Source organism: Phodopus roborovskii, unplaced genomic scaffold (assembly GCF_943737965.1).
Source record: "Phodopus roborovskii unplaced genomic scaffold, PHOROB, whole genome shotgun sequence".
Classification (NCBI taxonomy): Eukaryota; Metazoa; Chordata; class Mammalia; order Rodentia; family Cricetidae; genus Phodopus; species Phodopus roborovskii.
This window is the reverse complement of record NW_026126461.1, coordinates 1,740,345-1,755,429: the sequence shown is the minus strand read 5'-3', so window position 1 is coordinate 1,755,429 and position 15,085 is coordinate 1,740,345. Positions and strand designations below refer to the sequence as shown.

The following is a 15,085-nucleotide window of genomic DNA, read 5'->3' as shown; positions in this document are numbered from 1 at the left end:
GTTGTCTGTCCCTTGGGATGTATGTCAGGTTGGAGGGCTGGGAAAGTACAGTGATTCCAAACATAAAGTTAAGGACACTCTGGACATCAAGCCTACTCCTGAGACTTCCTCCCTTGGACATTTCCTCCCACATGCTCCAGCATCCATGCTTGAGGAAATCAGCCGTCTCACTGATTGTACTTTACTGTAGCGTACATTTCAAATATTTCATTTTCATTTATGTGTATGTGTGCCACATGTGTACAGATGTCTGAAGAGGCCAGAAGAGGGTGACAGCTCCCTCAAAGCTGACCTGAGTGCTGGGAACCAAACTCATGTCTTCTGGAAGAGCGGCAAACACAACTTCTGAACCATTTCTCAAGCACCAGTATCCCCCACCCTTGAAATGGGATCTCACTTGTAGCCCTAGCTGGCCTGAAATTCACTATGTAGATCAGACTGGCCTCAAACTCATAGAGATTCCCCCGCCTCTGCTTCTGGAGTGCTTGTATTAAAGGCATGTGCCACCATGCTTGGCCCAGTGTATATATATTTTGGTGTGTTCTGTTTTTCTTGGTAAGATTTGAACATTTCAGTAAACTTCACCAGCTAGATTATAATGAAGTTTTGCTTTTTTGGATTAAATGTCAGTGTCATGTACTTCTCAGGTCACATCTAAAATGCTGTCATGCCAGGTGTAGTAACTTGTCATCTTAGCACTGAGGAGACAGAGCTAGAATACAGAGAATTTGAAGCCAGCTTGGTCTACATAAGGGAGTTCCAAGGCAGCCAGGGTTACACGGTTAAGACTCTGTCTCAAACAAACCAAACCAAACAACTTTATCATGATTAGATCCCTTCTCTCTTCTTCTCCCTCCTCATCTTATGTGGCCCAGGTTGGCCTCAAACTGGCAAGTGCTGGTATTACAAGTGTGGATCACCACACCTGGCTTTTCTTTACTGTATGGTAAGCATACAGATGTTTCCGAAACAGACTGTTCCCCAAATATAGCTGTCAGGGGCCTATGAGAACCCTATAGTTCCATCAAGAAAGCCTTTCCCCCCCACCCAATGTATTTGTTCCCTCTTCTCACTCTGGAAGATTATCAGGGCATCTCCTGATCTAGGACTGAATGCCCTCTGAGTTCTTTTTCCAAGCCAAGTCCTGTGGAAGTGAGAGGTAGCAAACCCCTGTATTATGCCTTGCACAACCATGCCTGTCCTTGTGACTCCCCGTGTCCACTCTGGTTTCTGAAAATGCTTGGGTTTGGCTCTCACTTACCTTATGATTTGTCACCAACCGGTTAGGATAGTCAGGGAGGTTGGGAGAGGGTCTCTTTGTTTTCAGATGGTGAGCAGCCAGCTCTTGGAGGCAGCTGGTGAAGTTCCACCAGATGACCCCACAGGGCAAGAATGAGGCCCCTGGCTGCCACGTGGGGAATTTGTAGGGATCTGTGGGGATGGTCGGCACTGAGGTCTCAGTATCTAAAAACCAAATCAGATTTGAAGAGCAGGGAGGAGATTGGATTAGTGTGCTGGCAGATTGGCCATTTCAGCAGTTCTAAGCATTAACGGGAGCTCCAATCTCCTGAGGATCCCAAAGATGCACGAGCCATCCAACTGGCCTGGGGAAGGTGCAAAGCGAGGAACAGCTAATTAAAAGCTATTTTTTTTTTTTAAATCCTAAACCTCTTTGGGTTCTGGAAATAGATAGCTTATCCCTTCACTCCTCGACATCATCAGGAAGGGGGATGTTCAAGTGACAGATACAATTAAGCTCAACGGACAGAAGGCCTCATATAAAGGAAAAGGTCAAGGAGAAATGTCAACCCAGGGCTGAGCTGCATGTGTCCCTCTTCTGCACTCCACATCAAGAGTCCTATTGGGCCCTCGATCTTCCTATATCCTTACATATTCAGTATGGGTCCACACACCATCTTCCCCAGGCAGCAATGAGTCCATATCTGATGGGCATCCATCAATACTTTCCAGACCCTTCTCCACACCCAGCACAGACCTTAGTCCTGAAACATCAATTCCCCTGTTGGGGAGGTCCTGTCACTCTTGTATGTGGATATGAGCCTTCTACCTGGGTCCTTCCAAGTTTGACAAGATGTCATTTCCTCAAGGAAGTCCTTGCAGTCACCAGGACCAGGCCAGTTGTCATTCACACTTATTAGTGGTTCTTCTTCATTTTTAGACTCTGGACCTGAAGGGTCCCAGAGTGCCCACCACATTGTGTTTCCCTCACTTTGAGGGGAAAAATCCATACTTCCTCAAACCCCCAGGGACTGAAAGTCTGGAATGCTATGACCACTAACTCACCTATATAGAATGGAATTCACTCTAGAAATAAAACAGTAGCAATGGAAGGCTTATTGTGTGTGATGGTTGGGGTGTCAGTACCTGTCCCCCAGTCTGGTGGCTTTCAATCCCTCCTGGATAATACCTGCCAGGTCTCAGCCTCCTTTCTCAGCACTCTGCCCACAGCCACTGTCTGGTCTGTTGCCTTACCTTGATTTCTGTAAACCTGCTTCTTCTCCTCCTCAGTTTCTGAGCATGCAACCAAAGGAGTACTTAGGACTCCATACACTTAGCAAGTCAAGTTCCTGGACTGCAGCAGTAACAGCTCATGCTTTAGTGAAGTAATTACCATGGTGATGGATTTGATGATAGTATTTTCACACATCTGTCACTGAACTTCATTCTGTTTCATCCTGTCTCCCATAAGCTCTCCTTTGTGCCCCCCTTTTAGTTTTACCTAAAACTGGCAAAGCTTTTAATTTACCTGATAGCTACTTGTATTACTTTGAAATAGGGTCATACCCATGTACCTTGGGTTGGCTTACAATTCATAATCCTTCCATCTCAGCCTCTTGAGTCAAAACTTTTTTCTTATTTTGAGACAGGTCTTACTATCACTCTGGCCAGCCTACAACTCTCATAAGACTAGGCTGGCCTCAAAATCACAAGTCTATCTGAGCTTCTGCCTCCTGGGTACTGGAATTAAAGGTGTATACTACACACCAGGCAAAAGGTTTTAGAGTTGTATTTTTACTTTTGTTATGAGTGTTCTGTCTGCATAAATGTGTATCATACACTTGCCTGGTGCTTGCCTAGGCCTGAGGAGGGTACCCAGTTTCCTGGATTGAAATTATAGATGGTTGTGAACCTTCATTTGGTTGCTGGGAAATGAACTCAGGTCCTTTCCAAGAGCGGTGAGTGCTCCTAACCACCAAGTCATGTCTCCAGCCCCAAAATTGTCTTTTAAAAAATATTTCTTTTAGCCAGGGGGTAGCGGCGGCATGCATGCCTTTAATCCCAGCTCTTGGGAGGCAGAGGCAGGTAGATCTGAGTTTGAGCCCAGCCTGGTACACCAGGCAACCAGGACAGAATCCAAAGCTACACAGAGAAACCCTGTCTTGAAAAACCAAAATAAGATAAAATTTATTTTATGTGTATGTGTGTGCTGTAGTGCATGACTGTGTATCACATGTATATAGTACATGCAGAGGCCAGAAAAGAGCACAGGATCCCTTAGAACTAGTTACAGTTATGAGCCTCCACCAAAAAAAAAAAAAAAAGGCTGGGCATCAAACCCAGATCCTCTAAAAGAGCAGTCAATGTACCTGATCACTGAGCTATCTCTCTAGTCCAAGCATAAAAAATAAAATAAAAATGCAGAGACATGGTATCTAACAAATGTAAAAGGAATGATAAAATAAAACATTAACCAACAAAATGCAACTGTATGAATACTAGCTTTTTAGGTTTGTTTGCTTGTTTAGTTTGTTTTGTTTTGTTTTTCTTTTTTTCTCCTAGCTTGGAACTCATGGCAATCCTCCTGCCCCAGTATCCCGAGTGCTGAGCTTATAGGTCTGTGCCCACCAAACGTGACTAGTTTTTGCAGCTGGGACACTGCAGACCCAAAGAGATTGCTCTTCTCCTAGAGACAGTGAAACTCTGGCTCCCTAGTGCTCCTAACTCAGAACCCATAGTCCCAATCCCCTGCCCTTTGGTTTTGTTTTTCTGACACAGGGTCTCTCATCTAATTCATGCTCCTCCTGCCTCACCTTCTTGAGTGCTAGTAGTACAATCCTACCTACACCATCATGCTTCCCTCAGACCCTAACCCTTTTATCAAGGATGCTATACTTTAGGCCCTGGTCTGCCCAATTCACAGCTAGAGACACTCCCTACTCTCCAGATCCTACATGGCCTGTCTTCCTGTTATTTCCATGGAAACGACAAAAAGATTATTGCCATGGTTTCCTCTTACTCCCTGGCAACCCTACCATTTCCTAGTGTGGTTCAGTGTGGTGTGGCATGCCCCGTCCACTTGGTAACTATGAGTGACACATTTGTTAGTTACATCCTGATCTTTTGGCTTCACCTTACATCTTAAAACCCTAGGACCAGGCATTGGTCTTTGAGCAGTAAGGCTGTGTGGGGATGAAGTCCCTCTAGTTCAAGGTGCTACATATGGATCTCTGTCCCAACTGTATGTGAGGTATCCTCTTGGATAGCTTGCATCCGTAGTCTTTAGATCCTACTTTTGGCCAAAAAGGGGGATGTGTTAAATTCAAATACAGTTAAGGACTCAACATGCATGTGTAATGTGCGACCCCAGACTGGATACTCAATTGGGTTAAGTGGGTTGCAGAGAACATTTTGGATGAATCAGGAAATGTGAAAATGGTTGAGAGAATAACCAGAATTGAGACTAGCAGATATCTCAGTGGGTAGAGGTCCATGCTATGCAAACCTGATGATGACCTGAGTTCAATCACTGGATCCCATGTGGGAGGGGGGAGAATCTGCTCCCAAAAGCTGTGCTCTGAACTCTGCATGAGTGCTTTAGCAAGTTCAGGAGGACAAGCATGGATCCTTATCAAAAACCAAAAAAAGGGGGCTAGAGAGATGGCTCAGCAGTTAAGAGCACTGACTGCTCTTGCAGAGAACCTGGGTTCAGTTCCAAGTGGTGGTTTGCAGTCCCCTGTAACTCATTTCAAGGGACCAGTCACTTTCTTCTGATCTCTACCAGCACTGGGCATGGACATGGTACACATATGCACATACATGCACACAAAACATTCGGGCATATAAAATAAATTAAAAAAGAAATAACCAACAAAATAACAATAAGCATTAAAATAGGTTATAAGTTGAGCATGGTGGCACAGGCTTTTGATCCCAGTGCTCAGAAGGCAGAGGGAGGCAGATCTCTGAGGCAGCCTGGTCTACACAGTGAGATTCTGTCTCAAAAACAAAAAACAAAAACAAACAAACAAAAAAAAAACACCAGTTATAAATCCAGGAGACTCTAAAATTTATTTTTATGTGCATTGGTGTTTTGCCTGCATGTATGCCCGTGTAAGGGTGTCAGATCTTGGAGTTACAGACAAGTTGTGAGCTGCCATATGGGTGCTGAGATTGAACCCAGGTTCTCTGGAAGAGCAGCCAGTGCTCTTAACCACTGAACCATCTCTTCACCCCCACAGAACACTCTTTAACTTCTCCCTTTAAAATATAAAATTAGGGGCTGGAGAGAAGGGTCAGTGGTTAAGAGCACTTGCTCTTGCAGAGGACTGGGTCTGGGTCTCAACACTCACAAGGCTGCTCAAAACCATCTAAAACTACAGTTCCATGGGATCTGTCCCCCTCTCTTGACCTCTGCAGGCACCAGGCAATATGCACATACATATACACAGGCAAAGCACTCAAACAACATAATTAAAAAAAATTTTTTTTTTTTAAATACAAAACAGGAGTAGATTTGGAGGATGGGGGAAAGGAAGAGAGGGAGGGAGGAAGGAAAAAGTCAGGATGTAAAATAAATAAACTTAATAATAAATCATGCCAGGTATGATGATGCATATCTGTAATCCTAGCATTTGAGAAGCTGATGGAGGATTTCTATAAGTTCAAAGCCAGTGTGATCTACCCATGCGAGACACTAAACTTTCCCCTAATAGCTCTACTCCAAAGCTAGAGCCAGCAAGATGCTTCAGTGGGCAAAGATACCACAAAATCCTAAACTCTAAACACTAAGGACAGGCGGGGCTCATGGGGGAGGGGTAGAGCTATGGGGTCTATCAGCCAAGAGGCTTATGGACTTTGCAGTTAGCTTGTCATCTTAAAGGCACTCGCTGCAGGAAAATAGGTGCTGTGCTAAGCATTAACTGCAAATGAAAATGGCATGTCTACTCTCATTGCCAGAGCTTTATGGCACAAACACCGGGAAGTCTGAAGTAGCTGCCATTTCTGAAGAGTGTCTGGGGACAGGAGCTTTTAAAAGCCATCACCTGGGGTGGGAGGGATGACTCAGTGGTTAAGAGCACTGGCTGCTCTTCCAGAGGACTCGGGTTAGATTCCTAGCACACAGGCCACACAGAGGTTCACAGCTGTATGTAACTCCAGTTTCAGGGATTTGACACCCTTTTCTAGCCTCTAAAGGCACCAGACGTTTAAGTGGTGTACATACATGCATGCAAGTAAAGCACATAAAATACTGAAAAACAATTTAAACTATCATTCCAACTCCTACATTAGTTAATCTACAGAACAGAGGGCTGGCTAATAGTGATGAAGCATAATTGTAGTTAAACTCTCAAGGATAGTAAGATTTTACGAATAACCCCTTAGTCCACATTCCAGCCCTTGTTTGGATCTCCTGTGCAACACTCCTAATAAGTTATCGAATGTCTCCAGGATTGGGAAACCACTAACTCATCATATACTCATTTTTGATCTCACCATGTAGTCTAGTCTTCAATTATGGATTCTCCTGCCTCAGCCTCCCAGATGCTAGGCTTACAGCACCACCATAGCTTACTCGTGGGAAGGCTGTTGGAATGAAATTGGCATTCCTTCCGTCTCTGGCTTGTTCCAAATTATTCTTTCTCCCACATGCAAATTTCTCTGTGATGATAACAAGGATGCTTACTTCCCAGCAGTACTGGAATCCCTTTACCATTCTGGGATCCAGCGTTACTTACTGATGCCTCATGTTTGTGTAGTGGGAGGTGGGTAGCTCCAGGTGGGGGTTCCCTAGTCCACTGATAAGTTCCCGAGAAAGCTGCTCAGTCTCCGTACTTCCTTTTCTCCATTTGTATAAGACAACACCACTACCTGACCATTTTATTTTGTAGTAGAGGGATGGGGAGTGAAGAAACCTGTGGATTGTACAGACAAGTCCCTTGGAAAAAAAATGTTCAGTATAGGACTCCATCAGATTTCCTCTTTTCCTCCTCCACTAGAAGCTGATATACACCTGGGTGCTTCTTTAGGCTCTGTCCTGCCCACTGCACCCCAATGCCAGTGGGGTCTCCATACAGTGAAACCTCTTCTAAAGAACTCAGTGTTCCTCCCCCACTCATGGATCTGTGAACTTGACATTTGTGCAAATGTGTGCTGAAGGTTACTTGTACACTTTGCCGGCTAACCATCTGGCACGGAACCAACTGGTGTGCTCTTCCTGGGAGGGGCACCTCTCCCATTCCAGCTTTACTCAGTTACCTAAAGCTGTGTATGGTTGAGGCCCCATGAACTTTGCCCCATTGTTTGGCGTTTGTTGGTGTCCTCCATGGGCCCTCACATCTGGGTGGTGATGTTGGTGAGGGTTTATGGGGTGAGCTTTGGATGTTACTAGGAAACAGTCTCAGCAAATTCCTCTCGTTCTTACAATCTTTCTGGCTCTCTTGAGCAATGTTCCAAGCTTTAGTTATCCATTGGGACTGGGTCTACAACTCTTACATTTTGACTGGTTGTAGTTTTCTGTAGTGGTCTCCCCCAAGAACAAACTGTCCACTTTTCTTTGGATTGATCTGCAACAGAGATCTTTTTGTTTTGGCTGTTCGAAACAGGGTTTCTCTGTATTGCTTTGGAGATTGTCCTGGAACTTGCTCTGTAGACCAGGCTGGCCTCGAACTCAGAGATCCCCCTGCCTCTGCCTGCCAATGCTAGGATTAAAGGCATGAGCCACCAACACCTGGCTTAGAGACCTTAACTTGAAAGACAACCAGTGCCTTTTGTGGTTAGTGTTAGGAGCTGGTGACTATACACCACAAATCTACAAAGGATCACCAAATTGTTCACTTTAAAATACTCTGGGAGCTCAGAGCAGCAGTCTGAAGTGAGGCAGCCAACAGATCAGTGTGGTCTCCTGCTGGCACACATATCCAGTCAATTTGGGGATTCTTCATTTCATCTGAGTTTTAAGTTGATGATGGATCACATTTATTGAAATAGGATACAGATGACACCACAGCTGACTCCTTTGCATGCTTCCCCTCCATCTGGACCTAGAAAGGTGGGCAGTATTAACACTAATGTGCTCATCTAAGGTTATGAAGCTGGTCAGAACTCAGCTGTGAAACTTCCTCTCATTCTTAAAGTTAAGATGACTAAGTTCGAGAACTAAAAACTCACTTTATTACTACCTGGGACACCTTATAGAAACTAAAATGGTGGTTAGAGAAAGCAGAAGTAATACAATCTAGCCATGTCACCGCTACTCACCTCTTACTGTATTCCACAGGCAAGAATGTAAACTTCATGCTTCAAAATGTTGAGACTGACAAACACCCCAGCTAGGCAAACAGGCACTAAGACACATGAATGTTCTGTGTGCCTTGAATCATGTAATCTTGTTTCCCAGCCAAACTATCCTTGGGAACCGGGCTGCCCCTGCCCTCTCCTCCATATATTTACTGCAATGTCCACAGATTTCCCAGTTCCCCAGTTTCTAGGATGATATAAAGCAGTGTACAAGGTCAGAAATGGTGGTGCGCTCCTTCAATTCCAGCACTCCAGCGGTAAGGGGATCTCATTGAGTTTCGGGCTAGTCAAGGCCACACAGTGAGACCATAGGGGGAGTGGGGTTAGAGGTACCCAGAGTGTACTTTAGGAATCAAGCCTCTAACCTGACTTATAATACTGCATTAGAAAATGACCTAGTGAATATACAGCTGTTAGCTAAAAACATCCTTGGTTACACACAAGCAACATTCATTGTACAGACAACACCCCAGGTTAGATTAGGAGGAAGAAGTCTGCTCTCCCTGGAGGTTCTATATGAGAAACATCTGAAAGCAAAATCGCACCATGTAAAGACCGGACTAGAAACCCAGTGATGCAAGGACTCCATCTGCAGGCAAAGAGTGGTGCAGACAGACTACGGGTGAACAAGACACACTCTAGTTCTGGCAGTTAAAAAGGCACTTGCGGGGCAGAGGCACAGGCAGGTGGGTCTCTGTGAGGCCAGTCTGGTGGACAGAGTAGGTTCCAGGACAGGCTCCAAAGCTACACAGAGAAACACTATCTTGAAAACAAAACAAAAAGACCAAAAATATTGGGGAAGGGGATGAACTAAGTCAAGAGCAGTTCTGCTTAAGTTAAAAAACAGGGTGACCTGAAGAGACCGTGACACTCACCTGATGCTCCCTCTCCCTTCCATACAAGGAGAGCTGATTCTGGCACAGCTTCGCAACAGCCAAGCAATTTCTGCACCCCCAACTTACACCTCTTCAGTGGAGGCAGGGTATCCATCTACAGCAGCACCCAGATGGGGTGGGGTGAGGGGAATCTTTGACGCTTTCCTAGTGTTCAGACTTGCATAGGACACAAAGCTGGAGTGCTGGGATTAATAATTACAGGAACTAATATTTATGGGGATGGGTGACATGCTGAAAATGTCCAGAAACACTAGGAAAACACTGTTTTCCTACCTGCTGGGCAAGGCTGTGTAACCTTGTTACTCCGTTCACTGGGAAGCAAGAGGATCTCAGTTTAAAGCTGGTTCAGGGCACACACAAATGGAGTAAATATTTAAAAATTAGTTCCTTTCCCCCTTACTTACAGACATAAAAGAAAAGCAAACAAAAACACCATGATACAAGGAGTTTGAAAAGTATATAACACATTTCTTTCTTTATTTACAATCAAGTTCTGTTGGGACACATAATTAAATAAATAAAAGATGTGCCCTGGCCAGCAAATTTCAACTTCCATCAACACAAGCTCTCTGGCAGCAAACCACCAGGTAAGATGCAAGCAGGGAAAGGTGTCAGAGGAAAGGCCGTTGGCCCTCTTCCCTAACTCTAGTGCTCACATCCCGACTGTCCAGAGAACCAGCGTGAAGGCAAAAAATAAAGTGCAAAGTAAATGTGACAGACACATGGTGCTTCAGCCACCCAGACACAGAGCTCAGACCACATGCACAGGCAAGCAGTATAGATACTGCTTCCCCAGCCTTCCTAATAACCAGTTCCTAGATAGGCTTCTTGGACAGGACCCTATGGTCACTGCAGGCACAGTGGCCAAGACTCACCACCCCAGGCTTCAGCAAGAAACCCAGGCGAGCACTCAGCCAGCTGCTATGCGCCTATAGTGATGCAGGGTAAAGATGTGCTCTCATCTCAGCTGTTCATCTACCCGGCAGGGAAAGGTTGGCACAAGTCCTTTCTGAGCAGACCCCACCTCTCACACACACACATACATACAAAGCCACGTGGAAATGTAGGCAGGAAGGGAGCCAGTTCTAAAGGCCAGCTGAAGACGCAGGTTTCAGCAATGGGACCAGACCATACCCCCAGCCCTGAAAACAGCTCCACACATCCCTTGTCACTCGAGGACAGGCCCTGCATTTGGTTTCCACTGACCCAATGCCTACAGTGAGTCCCCTGGGTAATGATCCCAGAAAGGGAGTGTGCATGAGGCCACAACAAACTTTGGAAAGACAAGAAAAGCACAGCGGACCCAATACCCAGTGTGTGGGGTTGTCCTTGGCACTGTGTCCGGTGGGGAGAGCCAGCAGGGACCCTGTGCTCCCCATGAGGTATGGAAGGTCAGTTAGTAGTGTTTCCCACCCAAATACAGACAAGAATCCAAACCTCTGCTAGGCACTTGCAGAGTCAGTGTGATTCAGTGTTGGTTTTTCTAGGCCTTAGAGACCATAAGTCAAAGTTCTCAGGAAAGCCACGGCACTCAGGTCTTCTCTGGGAGGACACATCACCCTCCAAGACAGGGCTGTGGGGGTCCTGCGCCGCTCCTGAGGGGGTGCATCAAGGTTGTGCCCACAGCACAGCTTTGCTTCCTTTGTCCACACTGACAACATGCATGCCCGAAGGAGCCCACGCCACCGCATTTATGGAGGAGCTTTAAAGATGATTAGAAGAGATGCCAGTCAGTCATACCCACCCACAGCTGGGGCTTATGCTAAGAAGGCTGCACTATTCCAGCAAACCGTACTGGACTAGATAGAAGATGCCTGTCTCCTTTAGCAACCAGGCCTTATCTTGTTCACCCTTGAGAACAGCTCTGAGGAAGCAGAGACAACACACTGCAAAGCTGCATAACCCACGAGGTCATCAGCAGAGGCCGCCAGCCCACAGGAAGCCAGGGCCTGTGTTCTAGTTGGCAGGTAGCTCTGGGCACACAAAAACAAGAAGCCCAAGGGCTACTTCTCTGGTAGGTTAAGGAAGGCATGGAACTGCTCTGACCCTTTCCCCAGTGGCCACTGATCAATGGTTCTACCTGCTGCATCTCAGGCACTGCGGTCTGCTACACTGTTGAGTGGTGAACCCTGCTTGAGATGTGGCCTGAGTACATGCCTACTGATGGGGTTCCTCTTACCTGTGCTGTTTTGAAAGAACCTTCTCCACTTTCCCAGTGAGCACACTCCAGACGTAAAGAGAACCCTCGGCTGAGCCTGCAGCCACGTAACTGCCATCAGGGCTAGAGAAGACAGTAAGATACAAGAGCTATAGAGCTTTGATCTCACATGACCGCTCCTGTGCTCACAGGAGTGCGGGTCATGTGTTCACCTTGTTCTTTCAGCCACCTGGCTGTCAAAGAGCAGTACCATGTCGCATCTTGAGGTTCCCCACCCACCCCTACCTACCTGTCTCAAGCAACACACCGGGAGCCCAAAGCACAACTTAAGGTTTCTACCCACGAATGAACTTTGCTGAATGGTTTAGTGAGAGTAGGCAGGGGGAATCATGAAATGTTGAGACATAAGCTAGGGATTAGAGTGCTGCAACAGGAGGATCCAAGTTTGAATCTCCAAAACCCACGCTGAAAAAGTATGTGTGCGCGCGTCTGTACCTATAACCCCAGCACTGTTGGGGATGAGACAGGATTTCTGGGGCTTGCAGGCTACCAGCCTAGTTCTAGATTCAGTGAAAAGATTTAGAGAATAGGGTAGAGTGGTAGAGGAGGACACCAGATGTCTCTGCATGTGTGCAAAAGCTCATGGACCAGCCCCCCCCCCCACACACACACAGAGAAGACACTTCGCCCTATTATGAAAGCCAACCCTGAATACTCTTGAGAAAAGTATGGTACACAGAAGGCAGAACGAGAGGGACACTGGATCACCTTGGAGTGTCACCCCAAACAGACTGTACCACTCCGCCCCAGGAGGTCAAGCCTGTCCAGTGTTCCCGGAAACTGTGCCAAGTCTGGAAGGTGGGCAGGTGAAAAGGGGAATGTGGTAGCTCACTCTGAACCAATCTTCAGGCAACCATGCCCATGCTCACAACCACAAGAGCACCATTAAAAAAAAAAAAAAAAGATTGCAGCAGGGCCACCGGATGACCCTCAGACTCACTCCTGCAAGCTCTGAGCGGTGTTTACTTCCCTTAAAGGTTTATCTGAGATAAACCAGGCAGGGGGGAGGACATGGCTACTAACCTGAAGACAACTCGGGTCCAGTCAGAGCCACATTTGAACCCAGGCGCACTGAAACAAACAGCAGACAGATTAGCTATCACCCACAGTGCACTCACCCAGTGAGCAGAAGCAGGCCAGGCCTGGCCCAGGGCCCAATACCTGAATGTCTGCTTGACGGCATTTGTCCGGAGATCAATGACTTTCAGCAGGTCATCACGGGAGCAGCTCAGGAGCTCAGTTCTCTCAGGGTTTAAGTCCAGAGCAGTGATCTTCCCCAACAGTTCCATCTCTCGGACCACACTCTCTGATCTAAGGGAGACAGATGCCTGAGACCTAAGACAAGTAGGCTACGTCCAACTAGACTAGGATGTATGTCACTGAGCAAAAAAATATTGCCACCCAGCTAGATCCAACAGTCTTCAAGGGCACTAAGCATGTTCCTAGCCTCACTACTGCTCACAAACTTTCCCAACAAAAGAGCCTACAGGAATGTTGAGTACTAGAACTGTGAAACTGGTTAGGAATTTCCTTGCTTGTTTTTAGAATAACATAGCAATTACCGACTCCTGATAGGCAAGAGCAAACCAGGGTAATGGTAGTTAGCACTGCTTTTTCTTACTTTGTTTTGTGGACTGATCTGAGGGAGGCCTCATGTGTATGATAAACATGTGTCCCCAAGCCACAGATCAGTACAATCGCAATGTTACTTTTAGCTTTTATGTAAGGCTGGAGTGGAAGCTGCTTTGGTAGGTCAGGGAGCCCACAGGCCCTGTTCACGCTCAGGTAGCTTCATTATGACATGGGACTGGATGACCCAGGGCAGTTATCACTCTGTGCATCCTCTGCTGCCGCTTCCCCAATTCTCTTATATACTCAACCAACAGAAGTCAGCTAATAGGCCACCAATAGACAAGGTTCAAGGGGGACACTTCGAATTGTTTTGCTGAAGGTTTTCAATGAACTTACTTGAGGAGTTTGTCTTTTTCTTATATATACAGCCCTAGACTCCTACTCTAATTCTTTGGTATGTAGGCCATTTTACTGTCAAATTAAGGGATTAGCTAGGAGACTTAAAACATCCAGTGAAATAGTTTGGGGGAGGGAGTAAAGCATAGCTTGAAGTATGGTCTAGGACTCACGAGACCACACCCACGGTGTCCTTGTGGGTGCTCTGCATTTCAAAGTCCATCCAGAGCCATACATTCTTACCCCTTCCTTCACACTTATGAGCCTCTGTGGCCTCCCTATTTCAATCCAACTATCAGTCACCTCCATCTTCCTCAGCAAGCAGCTCAGGGATTCATTTCGCTGGACCTCTTTTGGTCTAATTTCCTGACAGATGTCCCCCTCCGAACCTTGCCCAGCAATAGGAACCTTCTATCTAGCATGTCCCTCGTCTATGCCCTTTTGCCATGAATTCAGGTCCTCACCAACACTTAGCTTTCAATATGCCCTAACCTGCTCTCCGAAAAATCACTGAGCAGAGTTTTAGAGTCAGAGTCATGACTTTTTTCTATTACCATCTACAACTCAAGTATCAAGACATCCAAAGTGGTTTATAAAGCCAGTGGACATCTTCCCCACTCATCCTACCACCTCATTGGCACATGCTAGCTTCATGTCACTTTCACCAGGCTGTTCTAGTTGGCATGTCTTTCAATGGCTCTCTGCCATATGAAGTCCATTTGCTTCTCCAGATTAATTCCCATACCCATCACACCAGGGAAAAAGACCTGTCTCCACTATAGCAAAATGTGGACTGCCTTGAGTTCCGTCCTCCCTGTTTCATCTTCACTTGCCTAAAGATAGGAATGAGTTATCTCCTCATCTTGCTTATCTCCAAGCAGGCAGAGCATCTGGTTTATAGTACATATAGATCCAGACTACTTTGTATAAAGAACAGCACATGTCAGACCCAGGTCAGTCCTGGAGCTCAAGAACACAGCTCCACATAAACACGCTCAAAGCTCTTTTATACGTCCTTATCAGCATCCCCACCAAGCTCTTAGGTGTCATACCGTATATCCCAGAAACGAATTTTCTTGTCAAAATGTCCACTCATTACACATTGCTCGGTGCAAACAATGTCATTGCAGCTGGATCCTGCAAACACTGTCTTTATGCCTGAAAGAAAACCAAACATCAATCAAAGGCAACCATGTGGCCACAAACATATAGAACATGGCTACATGCTTGACCACTGAGCCCCCCAAATTACGAACTGAAATGAGACCACGCAGAAATGACCCTCACTACCCCAGTCTCCCAGACTGAAATAAAACTGGGGTTCAGACTGACTACACAAAATGCAAGCTCTGATGTGGGCACCCACCTCACTGCTAGTATCTATACAAACGGGGGTGGGGGGTGGGGGGGGAGGTAGAGAGAAAGAGGTGTAACGAGAAAGAGGTGGAGAGGGGAGAGATTGAAT

The 15,085-nt window shown here is 46.2% G+C and overlaps 1 protein-coding gene across 4 annotated transcripts in view; it reads right to left on the bottom strand.

Annotated features, from left to right (window-relative positions):
- Positions 1–9,881: 9,881 nt before the first annotated feature.
- Positions 9,882–15,085, bottom strand: part of Atg16l1 (autophagy related 16 like 1) — a 31,756-nt gene continuing 26,552 nt past the window's right edge. For all 4 annotated transcript variants that reach the window (XM_051190736.1, XM_051190737.1, XM_051190738.1 and 1 more), the window contains 5 exons: positions 14,673–14,778; positions 12,814–12,963; positions 12,676–12,723; positions 11,614–11,715; positions 9,882–11,136 (listed from right to left, as the gene is read on the bottom strand). In XM_051190736.1, the coding sequence (XP_051046693.1) occupies positions 11,043–11,136; positions 11,614–11,715; positions 12,676–12,723; positions 12,814–12,963; positions 14,673–14,778 (500 nt within the window). In that variant the 3' untranslated portion in view covers positions 9,882–11,042. The remainder of the gene's footprint in view (positions 11,137–11,613; positions 11,716–12,675; positions 12,724–12,813; positions 12,964–14,672; positions 14,779–15,085) is intronic.